Source organism: Osmerus mordax, chromosome 10, assembly GCF_038355195.1.
Source record: "Osmerus mordax isolate fOsmMor3 chromosome 10, fOsmMor3.pri, whole genome shotgun sequence".
Classification (NCBI taxonomy): Eukaryota; Metazoa; Chordata; class Actinopteri; order Osmeriformes; family Osmeridae; genus Osmerus; species Osmerus mordax.
In genome coordinates, this window is record NC_090059.1 from 8,501,386 (window position 1) to 8,514,798 (window position 13,413).

Here is a 13,413-nt window from a genome sequence, read left to right on the forward strand (position 1 = left end):
GTATATTATAGCTTGAAACACAAACCAAGATGTTGAATGTGAAGTTGCTGATAGCAAGTTGAAAAGACACACTGTCAGCTTGACTTGGTGGCCAGACAAACAATTTCAAAGCATCAGCCTTCTCTGCTGTCTGTTCTGTTGTCTGCTTCCTGAGTCGGTTATGGAGAGCCCTCTTGGGGTCCACTGTGTAATATAATAGAACCGCATACTCGGTACCCTGGAGCCATTTTACACCAGACCTAGAGTACAACCATTCTCACAGGAAGGCAATGAAGCTAGCTAGCATGCAATCACACTGAAACATGCATCAAGTCATGGCAACACATTCTGCACTGCACTGGGGACGGGGCTTGGGGGGGGGGGGTCGTCTACATTGAGGAGCTGTCCTGTGGGGGGGGTCATCAGCTTGGCGGGGGGATCTCCTACAGTGTCACAAGAGTTACCACCTGGTCCACTCTCTGTCCAGGTGTGGCTGACCACCTGCCTCGCAGGCAGAACCATGCAGTATTCACGAAGGCAGGCTGAGCCAGCCTGCGGGTGGCAGGGCAGGGTGTGTGTGTGTGCGGGGTGTGTGTGCGGGGTGTGTGTGTGCGGGGCTACAGCTTCACACCAGGAGCGTCCATTTTCCTCGTTGAGTGTTTACAGGTCCACGCTGAAATGTGGTGAATCGGAATTCGCTGGGTGAAGATGCGGTAGAAGGAGAAGTTCCGACCGGTGAGCGGAGCAGGGAGAGCAAGTGAATGGTGTGTGACTGGAGGGGTGGTCAGAGAGGCGAGGGTAAACATGCAGGCCGGGGGAGCAACAGACCAGCTCTGTTTCCACTGGATCTGAATGGTGTTTAGAGAACCAATCACACATCCTTCCCCGTCTATCCTAAGCTGATAGGCCCCTGTGACATGGTGAAGGGTGAAAGATATGTCAAGGCTGTGCATCTGCGTGTGTGTGTGTGTGTGTGAAAACACTGTAACCGCAGTAACCATCTAAGGCCCTTGTAGAGAGTGTTCCAATCCCTCCAGGTTACTGTTACACACGGTAGCCTGTCCCTGAAATCCAAGCTTGGGTGTGCCGTCACCTGAGTGGCCAGGTTTTAGGTTCTGTCCTGTCATTTCTCCCTCCTCATCCAAATGACCTGTATCAGATCTCATCCAGGCCTAAACCTTGAAATGCCCCCCAAAAACTACTGTTGCAGAAATGCTGTATAAGACCACCTGACCAATATTGGCATGTCTAGAAACCTTCCCTGCCCAGGTCACTCGTCACCAACGGGAAGTTTGCCAAGGCCACCGGCATTCCAAAATACCCACAGAACATCCAGCCCGAGAATGCACTCGGATTCAATTTCACAGATAGCAGCCTGCTTGTTTCTGCTTGTGGCACCATGGCAGGGATTCTTGTCCATTTGCGATGTTATACTTCAAGCTGAACCACGGCGCTGACATAGAGGGTTACGAGATAGAGAGGTTTCTCAGTCATGCATCGGAGCATCGGCCTAAACCCTGTTCGTCAAAGCTACAAGCAATTCAGCTTGACATCAAAAACTCCCAATGAATACATTATGCAGTACAGTATACAGCACGGCAGTCTGTCCACTCCCTTAGATATCCCTACTACTACACAGCGTGCAGTGGTCCACAACAAGGCTAGAGTGTTTCTATATAGGGCCCCTATAACGTTTCACTCCCACTGGCGCGTGAGGCGGCCTTCTGGGTCGAGTGGCGAGGGAGCACTTCTAGAGGACGTTCAGAACTCTATCTGGCGGGGGGGGGGGGGGGGGGGGGGAGTCGAAGGGAGGGGGGGGTGTAGGTTTAGGAGGGAGGGAGGGGTGTAGGTTTGCGTTTGCAGTGTTTCGGAGCCATATTTTTAGAGCCTGAAGTCAGGCCGACGCAGGCATGCGGGTGGCCTTTTTCAACCTAGCCATGTTAAGGGATGCTGAAGCCGGCAGGGGGGGGGGGGGGGGGGGCTAGGACATGTCATTCCATTCTAAATCCAAAACCTCTATGTCTGTGACAATGCGTGCCTGGCTGCCTCCACGCTCTGAAAGACAGAGGGTGGACGAGTGGCATCTCGAAGGCCACTACTGACTGCCTCCCTCTTCACTACTGTCAGCTAACGTTCACACTTTGGACACATGATCCTGGATCTTGTCTTTGGTGCCACCCCCAATGGGCCATGGTGTGTAATCTGCACGGTGCCAGTTAGTCAGCTGGCCAGCAGTAGTGTAGACCAGTGCAGAATGCCAGTTAGTCAGCTGGCCAGCAGTAGTGTAGACCAGTGCAGAATGCCAGTTAGTCAGCTGGCCAGCAGTAGTGTAGACCAGTGCAGAATGCCAGTTAGTCAGCTGGCCAGCAGTAGTGTAGACCAGTGCAGAATGCCACTTAGTCAGCTGGCCAGCAGTAGTGTAGACCAGTGCAGAATGCCACTTAGTCAGCTGGCCAGCAGTAGTGTAGACCAGTGCAGAATGCCAGTTAGTCAGCTGGCCAGCAGTAGTGTAGACCAGTGCAGAATGCCAGTTAGTCAGCTGGCCAGCAGTAGTGTAGACCAGTGCAGAATGCCAGTTAGTCAGCTGGCCAGCAGTAGTGTAGACCAGTGCAGAATGCCAGTTAGTCAGCTGGCCAGCAGTAGTGTAGACCAGTGCAGAATGCCAGTTAGTCAGCTGGCCAGCAGTAGTGTAGACCAGTGCAGAATGCCAGTTAGTCAGCTGGCCAGCAGTAGTGTAGACCAGTGCAGAATGCCAGTTAGTCAGCTGGCCAGCAGTAATGTAGACCAGTGCAGAATGCCAGTTAGTCAGCCTGTAGTGTACCATAGACCAGTGCAAAGGAAGAGGTGAGTTAGTTTGTGTCGTGTCCTGGTGGCAAATAGGACATTCCAATGCTTATTCAAGAAGTGAATGCACGCAACTGCATGCACTTCCTTGAAATGCTCCTCAAAGGAAATACGCATGGGAACCTCATTAAAGTGGAGGATATACACTCCCATAGCCAGTAGCATCGCCAAGCTCGTTAGCGTTAGCGCTGCCGGGAGTGGGTCTCAGTGGGAATACCTTGAAGCTTGGAGAGCGTCAGTCATCCTGCTGGCAGGGCCGAGGCTAATGCAGCAATGTTGTGTTATTCTAGTGAGTGCAGCGGACCCCATGGAGCTAATCACAGCAGAATAGCAGCCAGAAGCTCACGCCATTGGAAGACAAAACAACAAGGAGTCCAATTGGCTGAGACAACAGTCGAGCATGAGGCACCGTCTGTCCTGGGCAGAGTATCTGGGCTGGCTGGATGGAGAGGGGCCGACTGCACTGTTCAGCAGTCCTGGTAAGGCTACCCGTCGTGGACAAGGAACCAAACCTACAGGCTTGTCACGGTAATGAGGCCAATTACCTGACAACGTGGTTGTGACAGGTCACACAGCTACCAAGGGTCTATGATTTAGAAGCACAAGGTGTTTATGAACTGTCTATGAGAGAAGAGGGAACAAGGAGGGAGTGTATTTCTGATCCCATGCCACAGGCTCAGGCATCTGTGCGTCTTCGACATCGAACCTATGTTAAACTGCGAGGGGAAGACGACCATTCATTTCGAGCTGAAATGATTTGACTCTGCATGTCATCACCTGCTTCTCACAATGTAACCAGAGGCCAGGACCAGGGCCCGGGGTTTGGGCACCTTCATTGTCTATCCAAAACCGTCTGCCCAGATTAGTGTAAATGATCCTCATTTCCAATGCCGGTAACACGACACAGATTATTATTCTATGCTACACTGGCTACTGTGGACTCTTCCTGTGGCATGAATCATTGAGCAGGTGACTGTAACCTATACGATGCCGGGTAGTTACCTCAGAGCGGGGACATCCGATGCCAGGAGACAGAGCCGCTTTAAACAAGCTTGGATTTTTGCTTCACTACAGGAAGGCTCAGCCACAAATGTCATTTATGGTTTTCAAGGACTGTAACTTACGAAACAAGAGGAAATGTCGTTTGTGAAACGGAAGCGAGGTTCGTTAGACTTCAATCAAAGCTTTCTAGCCAGGACAGGGACAGTGACAACATGACGGTGTTCAGATGGCATAGCTGACACCACGACCAGAATACTCTGTCCTTTGTTGAATTCAAACAAATGACGCACCCCGAAGCAAGCTAGCCTGAGTGTTAGTGGACTGGCTCAGAGGGGGGTCAGAGGTGCCATGGCATTGTGGCACATAGACAAGGCTGAACCAAGCAACAGCTCTGTGTGGTCCTAGGCAGGCCTGTAAAGAAGAGAGCTGCAACAGGGGGGAAAGCCCAGTGCAGAATGCACTTTCAAAATGCAGCCCATTAAGGAATGGCTATGACTCACAGATGGACATTTGAAGCTATATTCCCCCTTAGCATCCGCTGATGCCTCACTGTACTTAAGGGAGTTGAGCTCGGCTGGTGTTTGATTTCCTCCTATTATTGGCAGACATTTTGATTGGTTGAGGTCCCCTGAGGGGGGATGGTGCAGAGGGCTAGGTCTGGTCTGTCCTACTGTATCAGTCCACACAGCTGGAGACATTGGAAGCAGAGTTAGGACCTCGATTAAGAGCAGATCGCTCCAGATGCTGCTACCAGATGTGCCACACCTCATCATATGTCCAAAATTCCCCAAGTATAATATCATCTCACACACATTAATGTACACACACACACACACGCAATGTCCATTTCCTCTGCACATGGGTCTAGACACATTTGATTATACGAGGGCTTATCACCCAGACTGCTTATATTAAGTTCCAGATGTTAGGCAGTCTGATTTCATGGAGTCATCCAGACAGGACATCTGATTCTGAAATGTGGTGGTGATATATATATATATATAGCCAGAAACGGGGTTGTGTGGGTTCAATATCTCCTTATCTCCAAAAAGTGAAAGACGTCTAAACTTTGAATTTAATCTCACTCATGTTCGACTGATGTGACGAAATTATATTAGTTATGTTAGATGGTTGGTTATGGCTACATCAACGCAGAACATGTCACATAGACCCCTCTTAAAGTACCGTATGTAAAACAATAGTAACCCTAACCCTTAATGTTATCCACCTCTTATTCGTCCTGTACAATATGCAGTATATAACCAAAAACTTTGCACCCACTAAAACGACCCTTTCAAAGTTAACTATGGCAACTGCATCTTATGTCAACAGAAATTCTGGCCAGCTTTGCAACGCCTCTCGGAAGGTAGACTATTGGCTCGCTAGAGCACCAAACGAGTTCAGTGGATATAGCAAAGACATTCATCAATAATGTAGCGCAGCGTACCTTTGAAAGCTCCTTTGAAACTGGCAGGTGAGCGTTGCTGTCCGGTTTGACGGTGGAGGTAGGAGTGTGCGCTGCGTGTCGAGGGAGAGCTATTTTCTGCTTTTTTATCCTTGTGATATGAGCGGTTGACAGGGATGCTGGGCATTTTTTGTTGTTTTCGGTGATCATCACACCTGGACACCCGCTACTCCGCAGGGTATTTGTTGATAATCATTTGAGTGAAAACTGTTAAAAACGAAACCGTTTTTGGATCCATTCATCTTCGATTTTATAAACGTGTGTAAGATTTAACTTGAAGCCATTTACAATATTTGTTATAATTCCCATGTATATTATTATGCAGGAATTTTTAACAGTATAAAAGTTTGACTATACTGCAAACTGTATGACAATTGACAGTGTGTAGGACTGGTGCCAGACTTAAGGTCATGCATGCCTTAATGCTCACTGGAAACATATGTGCTCATACATCCTGCTAATCGGTCACACATTTTCAGGAGACCCTCAGGATAAATGGAGCTGATGGGATCCACGCTAACGGCTACATATGCCCGTCCCAAAACCAGTCACTTCCTCCCTGCCATCTCCACCATGGCGTCCAGCTACCGCGGCCACCAACCGGCCCTGGCCATCAGCCACAGTGCCAACCAGCCCTGGAGGACCAACACCTACTACAGGACAGGGAGTGCCATCCCCAATTTCTCCTCCCTCCAGAGGGATAACCTCGACCTGGTCCGGGCCAACACCACCTTATACCCATCCAACAGGTCTGCCTTGACCACTCGCTACACCCCAAACGACTGGTACATGTCCAACCTGAGCAACTACAGGGAGTCGGAGTCTTCCAGAAACAGCGCGGAGAGACTGAGGAAGGACACCATCAGGCTTATGCAGGATAAGGAGCAGCTGACCCGACGCACGCAGGAGACCACCAGCAGGAACATCGGGGAGCGCCTCAACGACATCGTCTTCTGGAGGTCGGAGTTGCACCACGAGATCGACAACATGGTGAGCGAGATAGCGGCCCTCACCGAGGTGAAGAGGAGGCTGGAGAGAGCGCTGGCCGAGACGGAGGGACCGCTCCAGGTAACGGAGAGAGTGTGTGCGTGTTGTGTGTGTTTGTCGGTGCGAATTTGAGTGTGACGAAAACGACAGCGTCAAAAACAGAAGTATTTGACACGTCTTTGAATCTCCACAAGCTCGCACGTCGCAAACCCACAGCTGTTCGAGTGCTCTGCGGATCATTGAGCGTTTTCACCCCACTCGGAACGGTGTGCCTGTGGTGACATGGTTTCTCTGAGGGGGCCTGAATGCAGAGACAAGTCTGTCACCGAGGGCAGCCTCACACAGCCTTAGAACTCCCGTTTCGAATGAGGTCGCTTGGTTACCAAGAAACCCTCCACATTAAGCACTGCAAGTGCTTTGGGGCGTAGTGTCAACTTGATCTGGATGGAGTTCTAGTGACATGAATGGGCCGATAGGTGAGATCAGGTAGCAGCACAATGCTCTCTAAAGGTAATGTAAACCTAGGAGTGGAATTAATACAGGGATCAATCACACCTGTGCTATTGAAACGTTATTGAAAGGTTTTGAAAGGTTTTCCATTAATTAAAGCATCGGTGATGATTCAAGGAAAGGTGTATGTGGGGATAGAAATGCTGAATGTAGAGCCATCCAGACAGGAAATCTGATTCTGAAATGTGGTGGTGATATATGCCAAAAAATAAAATAAAAAAATGAAAAGGGGTTGTGTGGTTTCAATATCTCCACATCTTCAAAAAGTGAAAGACGTCTAAACTTTGAATTAAATCTCACTCATGTTCGACTGATGTGACCGAAATGAGATTAATCTTGTTAGATGTTGGTTATGGCTACATCAACGCAGAGTGTAGAATGTAGAATTCATCACGGCAAATCTATTTGACAGTTTCAACAACGTCTGCCCTCTCTTCCAGGTGTCTCAGGAGTGCTTATACCACAGGGAGAAGAGGATGTCCATCGACCTGGTGCATGACGGCGTGGAGAAAGATCTCATCAGGGTACAGCCGTCAAAGCCACCACAAGACAATGGCAGTTGCTAAACGTAAAAAATCTGTTGTCGTTTTTTTCTCAATCCACTTTTTTTTCTCCCACTCAACCAGGAAGTAGAGGTCATCAAGTCATGCCAGGAGAGGATGAGACGGCATCTGGACAGAGCCGTCGCCCAGCTGGCGTGAGTTGGCTCGTTTGTACACGAAGGCCATAACTATCCCGGCATAACTAACAACGTCTACAGACTCTTCCTATGTGCTGGTCGACTCTTCCCAGGTCGAACCGAGCGTCCCAACACGAGCTGGAGAGAGACCTGAACGACAAGGTGACTGCCCAGAGGATAGACGACAGGTGCCACCACCTTAGGAACACGTCGGATGGGATCGGCTACTACAGGGGGATCGACAGACTGGACCCCTCGTGAGTTTGGTGTCCTACACCAAGCGTGTGCTGCCCAAGCCCTACACGTGTGACACTGTTCCGCGCCTTGAAATATTCGAAAATCATTCGTGTGACCTTTAGCTCAGTCTATGAAGCTACTTAAAGGAGAAGCATCATTCGATGTGCGGCCCGCTCTTTTGACTTCTCAGGCTGTCCTTGCCCGACTCGTGGTCCAAGTTCACGGACGACAACCTTCTCCACTCCCAAAGCCAGCGTGTGGCCTCACACAAGCTCCGGGATGAGATTGAGGTTTTGATGAACGCCACGTCCAGTGAGATGTGGAACCAGTTCAACAAGGTCAACATAGCCTTCACCGGCCGCATGTCGGAGACATCTGACGCCAAGAACAGTCTTCAGACCCATCTGGCCAAGGTGACCGGGGCTCCTGTTCTGCATAGACCCTTCTCTGGGCAGTCCTGTTCAATTCACACTGAGATGCAGACATTGCTACTTGCTGGAGACTTCCGTTACTATACTGCGTGTGTGTAAATCGTGTAATCGTCTCCCAGCTTAGGCTAGTTCTAACAGTCCTAAAATCAACCCAAGAGAAGTGCCTTGTTAACTCTATGGTATGTTTGTTCAAGTTAAAGAGGCCTATAAAATCCTCTGATTTATCAATAGTTTTATTGGTTAGTATGACATTCTTTGAGTTACACAATATGTTAAGCAGGTACCGTAGCTTTGCTCTTGAACTAAGAGATAAACGTGTGGCAAACTTTATGTTTGTCTTTTAAGTACAGACATAAACTGAAGGAGCATGTGAGTGTTTGGAATGGCCTCACTCTTCATCTTCACACCCACCCGCCCTAGCAGGCTAAATTCAGCCCCTTCCACCATAATTGTGTTTGGGAAGAAGGCATGCTAGCTCACAGAACACTGCCTGGGCTCCATTCAAAAGTAAGCTATCTTTCTTGATAAGGATTGTTCAACAGTTCCTATTGGTTTGCTGAGGATGGTGAACAAGAGCACAGTAGAGAGAAGAACTTTCTGGAACGAAAAGCACCTCTGTGTTGACGAAACAGTGTTTTCAAAAGAAAAGGCCCAAAATAGATGTCTCTCTCACTGCCCGTCCCATTATGTACTGTATACTGATACATACCCCGGGACTGAACAGTGAGTCCCATTGTTCCAAGGGTTAATTGGAGATGGCGGGGTGAATCTACCTCAGCTGTTGTGTGCGCTTATCCACCGACAGCAGCTGTTATGCGAAGCACACGGTCTTTAATAAAGGTCCGTCACCCACGGTTGGGTGGCCTGGTGATTCTGGGGAATTACGTTAGGTTCAATGTGTTGGGCTGGGGCGTGCTCTGTGTGTTGCTGAACAGTGTTGAACCCGCTTGACCTCGTCAGCTCTGCGAACGCCTCGGAATGCACGGCGACTGAAGTTTTTCACTTTTCCACAAGCGCCGTGCGAGTCAACAGAGACTGTTTTGCTTTCTCTTTCGGGCCCCCGACGCCAAACTCTTTCGACGTTTCAGAATGCTGTCCAGGTCAGTCGTTTTCCTCATCACATTTTCCCAGGACCTTCACACCGCGCCGTGCTTCTCATGTGTCCCTGTGCAGACCCTCCAGGAGATCTTCCAGACGGAGATGCTGATTGAGTCCCTGAAGAAGGCGCTGAGAGACAAGGAGAACCCCCTGAGGGTGGCCCAGACCAGGCTGGAGGAGAGGACACGGAGGCCTAACGTGGAGCTCTGCAGAGACAACCCCCATCACAGGTGCACACAACATGTGGAACCCCTGTCCCAAACACACACACAGCCTACCAGACACTAGGGAGTTTCACCTGCTTCCCATATTGTTGGAAAATCAGCCACAACAATCACAGACTTCGGCACGTTACTTCCACACTTCCTTTCAAGGTGTCGGTCCAGCTTTTCAAAACTCTCCTTTTCTCTTCAGACTGATCAGTGAGGTGAGGGAGATCGAGGACACCATCCACAAGCTGCGCGAGAGGCTGCAGGAGGCAGAGAACACCCTGCAGACGTTGGTCAAGACCAAGGCCACCCTGGAACATGACCTGTCCGTCAAGGCCAACTCCCTCTTCCTGGACCAGGAGAAGTGCATGAGCATGCGCAAAACCTTCCCCAGCATGCCACGCCTGGTGGGCTACACCTAGATACAGCTCACCTAGATAGGACCACATAAGCACCTTGATACAGCTCACCTAGACAGGACCACATAACCACCTAGATATAACTCACCTAGACAGGACCACATAACCACCTAGATATAACTCACCTAGACAGGACCACATAACCACCTAGATATAACTCACCTAGACAGGACCACATAACCACCTAGATACAGCTCACCTAGACAGGACCACATAACCACCTAGATATAACTCACCTAGACAGGACCACATAACCACCTAGATATAACTCACCTAGACAGGACCACATAACCACCTAGATACAGCTCACCTAGACAGGACCACATAACCACCTATATATAACTCACCTAGACAGGACCACATATCCACCTATATATAACTCACCTAGACAGGACCACATTACCACCTAGATATAACCCTCATCTAGACAGGCCCACCAACTTTCCAGTGGCTTGAGGGACAAAACAATGATATCACAACACTTGAAATCATGAAGAAGTTTGAAAGCTGTGACTGTTTGTCTGAGGAAGTGTTGCACTGGCAGCCTGGTTGGCAAAATCAGGAATAACATTTATTCATACAACAGCCTGAGGTTTGGAAATCATGGCAGCTGATAAGGATTAGATTACAAGCACAACATATCATTACAATGGGAGCCACCATTACATCATTGCTAAATCAAATAAATAAAGTACTTGTTTGACGTGTAATATTTACAAGTGCCGTTGATGAAGGATTAATGAAACATGTACAGTACACTGTAGACCTACAACACAAAAACACTTTAACTGAGAGGATAGTCTATGGCAGCTTTTCTGACCATGTATGGGTATCTGGCCTGATAAGTGCTCTGCATAGCTATCACTGAATTATGTTCTAGAAATCCAGATATTTATCCCTAAAGCAATAAATTCGAGGCTATTACGGAGATACGGTTTCAAAGACAAACACAGTAAGTCACCAACGCCTGAAAAGACAAACACACGTCCAAGGCCTTCGATGGATTCCCTCAGTTCTCCTGCGGGCCACAAACAGGGCGGGGCGCGTCAGTCTGGTAGGATCTCCCACTTCAGAGGGATTCATAAAAGGCCCACTTTTCCACTCCTCCTCAGCTGAGCCCCCGGACACCAACACGGGGCGCCGGGTGAAGCAGATGTGACACGTTGGGGCCAGGAGTCATCGGCAAACAAACAGATGGTGTTAACTCCCTGGGTCGGAGCCGGAGGGAGGGCGCATACAAGTAGGTGTTTGAGGAGCTACTCTCGACCGTCGGTGTAAACTGACTCCCCCCCCACCCCCCGTCACCTCTTGGAAAGGGGAGGGGGGATGTTGACGTTGGATTTGGGGGATTGGACGTGAGTCTGCTCTCCTGGACTTCCCTCTCTGGCACAGCATCACACGGGAGTCGCTACTGTCTTGACATTTGTGTATGTTGTTGTACATGCTGAATGGCATTCATCTGTGGAAAAATCGGATTTCATGGTATGCTAACTTTCACCTCACTGAAGCCTGTGTAGAATAATGTTTTATGCTTCACCTATCCATTTTCCATCTCCCTTGTTCTCTCCCCCCCCCTTCCCTACATCCCTTCCCTGCCCTTCTTCCTAAAGTCATCCTTATAATTTGGGGCAGGGAAGGCTTGAAAAGTGTGGCTAATGCACATGTCAGAGTGCACCACACACAGATAAGCACAGAGAATATTGACTTCCTTTTCACACTTTGTGCAAAACATCAAGTCACACACTCACAACCCCTCCCTGCCACTTCCCCTTTCTGGCCTCCGATACGACCTTTGGTTCCGTAAAGGAATGTTCATTTTGCTCAAGTTAGAATGACGTTTTTATTAACCAGTCTTGTAGACTCTTCCCAACTGTAAAGTTGGAATGTGAGTTTGAGATGACTAGCAGTGTTTACCTTCTGATAAGGTAAGGAAGGTGAGGAATGATGTGGAAACTGCGAGTGTCAGGATTGAAATAAAACAACATTGAAATCTTAGTTTGATTCACAATGTCTAATCACTCTTTAACGGGGTATCCCGGATACCGTCGAGTAGGAGGAGGTTTCAGTCACCCTGTGACAAATCCAAATGAGGGATCTGGGAAGCGAGCCTGGGGCTAAGCTGTGAGGCTTATCCACAGACCCATTCATTTTCACTGCTCATAACTCTGCCCAAATTTCACAGTTTTAAACTGGGTTAAAGTATGAAAAAGTCTCCAGAATCTCTGATGTGATTCTTATCAAATGGGTGGAGGGGTCTATAAAAGATAAAATAGGTTTATCACTCGAGGACGACCTCTGTGTGTGTGTCTGTCGGTGTGTTTGTTCAGGAGAGACGTACTTTGATTTAGGTGTACTATTTTACGAGTGTATGCCAACCCGCGATTCCCCTTAGCTGCTTACCCTCACCTCTCTCTCTCTCTCTCTCTCTCTCCCTCTGTCTCTCTCTCTCTCTCTCTCCCTCTCTCTCTCTCTCTCTCTCTCTCTCTCTCCCTCTGTCTCTCACACGCACACCCAGTCACTCGCTTCCACACGCAACGCTGGTGTGCTTCCGTCTGTTGTTCAAACAGTGTGGCGCTTGACTGCGACCTTCAGGGGCAAATACATTGTGGGAGGGTCCACTGTTCCCACCCTCCAGTCTGTGTATCTGTGTGCCCCCCCCCCCCCCCCCCCCCCCCCAACACACACAGCCTGCATCTCTCCCTGTCCCCAAACACATTCCTGGGACCCACCGCTGCACTCACAGGCCCCCCATTGTCTGCCTCTGCATCACAAGACTCCTGTCTCTCATCGCTCGGTGATTAGACGTAGTGACAGATGGCACGGAGATGAGACTTTCCCTCTCTCTCGCTCTCTCTCTCTCTCTCTCTCTCTCTCTCTGGGTCTCTCTCTCTCTTCACCGCAACCTTCTTGCTCTTTTGTCTCTCTGTGTCTTTCTCTCACCCTCGTTCTCTCTCTCTTCTTCTCTCCCTCACCAGTGGGGTAGCTTCAAGGCTTAGTTACTGACGCAAGGTGTCTTTTTTGGACCGCACACAACTACCTAACCCCCCCGCCCTCTGAGCTTCTCACCCCCCCCCCCCCCCCCCCCCCCCCACATACAGGGGAATGCTACTCTGGAATGCTCCCCACAGTCCATGCATATTGGCGGTTTATTTTTACCGCCGGCTCTTGTTATAGATGCCCCGTAGTTCATCTACTGCATGTTTGAGACATACCACTCTGCAGATCTGATGGACAGTTCGTAATGGGAGCAACACAAGTATCTAGCCCCCACCATGTCAGGGCATGGATTGGAGGTTGGACACCAACACAAAGGCTATATGAGGGCCATCTACCGTTTTGAAAATTGTCAAATGTATGGAAAGAGGTTCAAGGGTTCATAAGATACTGAAAGTGTTGGGCTGCTTGCACACACATGAAACAGTGAACGAGAATATTTTTTCAGGCGTGACTAGTCTCCTGTTGCAGCATCCATGGGAACTGTACTACCTCTCTGGGGACTTGGCTAGTCGCCAAACAGACTTTTCTCTGGTGTTGTGTTCCCAAGTGTTCTGTG

General features: G+C 49.3%; 1 protein-coding gene across 1 annotated transcript; it reads left to right on the forward strand.

The window, feature by feature from the left end:
- The first annotated feature begins 5,785 nt into the window (after positions 1-5,785).
- tekt3 (tektin 3) lies at positions 5,786-9,863 on the forward strand. Its single transcript, XM_067245519.1, has 7 exons — positions 5,786-6,358; positions 7,228-7,311; positions 7,414-7,484; positions 7,580-7,723; positions 7,894-8,116; positions 9,308-9,462; positions 9,647-9,863. The coding sequence occupies exons 1-7, from the start codon at positions 5,786-5,788 to the stop codon at positions 9,861-9,863; spliced, it is 1,467 nt and encodes a 488-aa protein (XP_067101620.1).
- Positions 9,864-13,413: the final 3,550 nt, after the last annotated feature.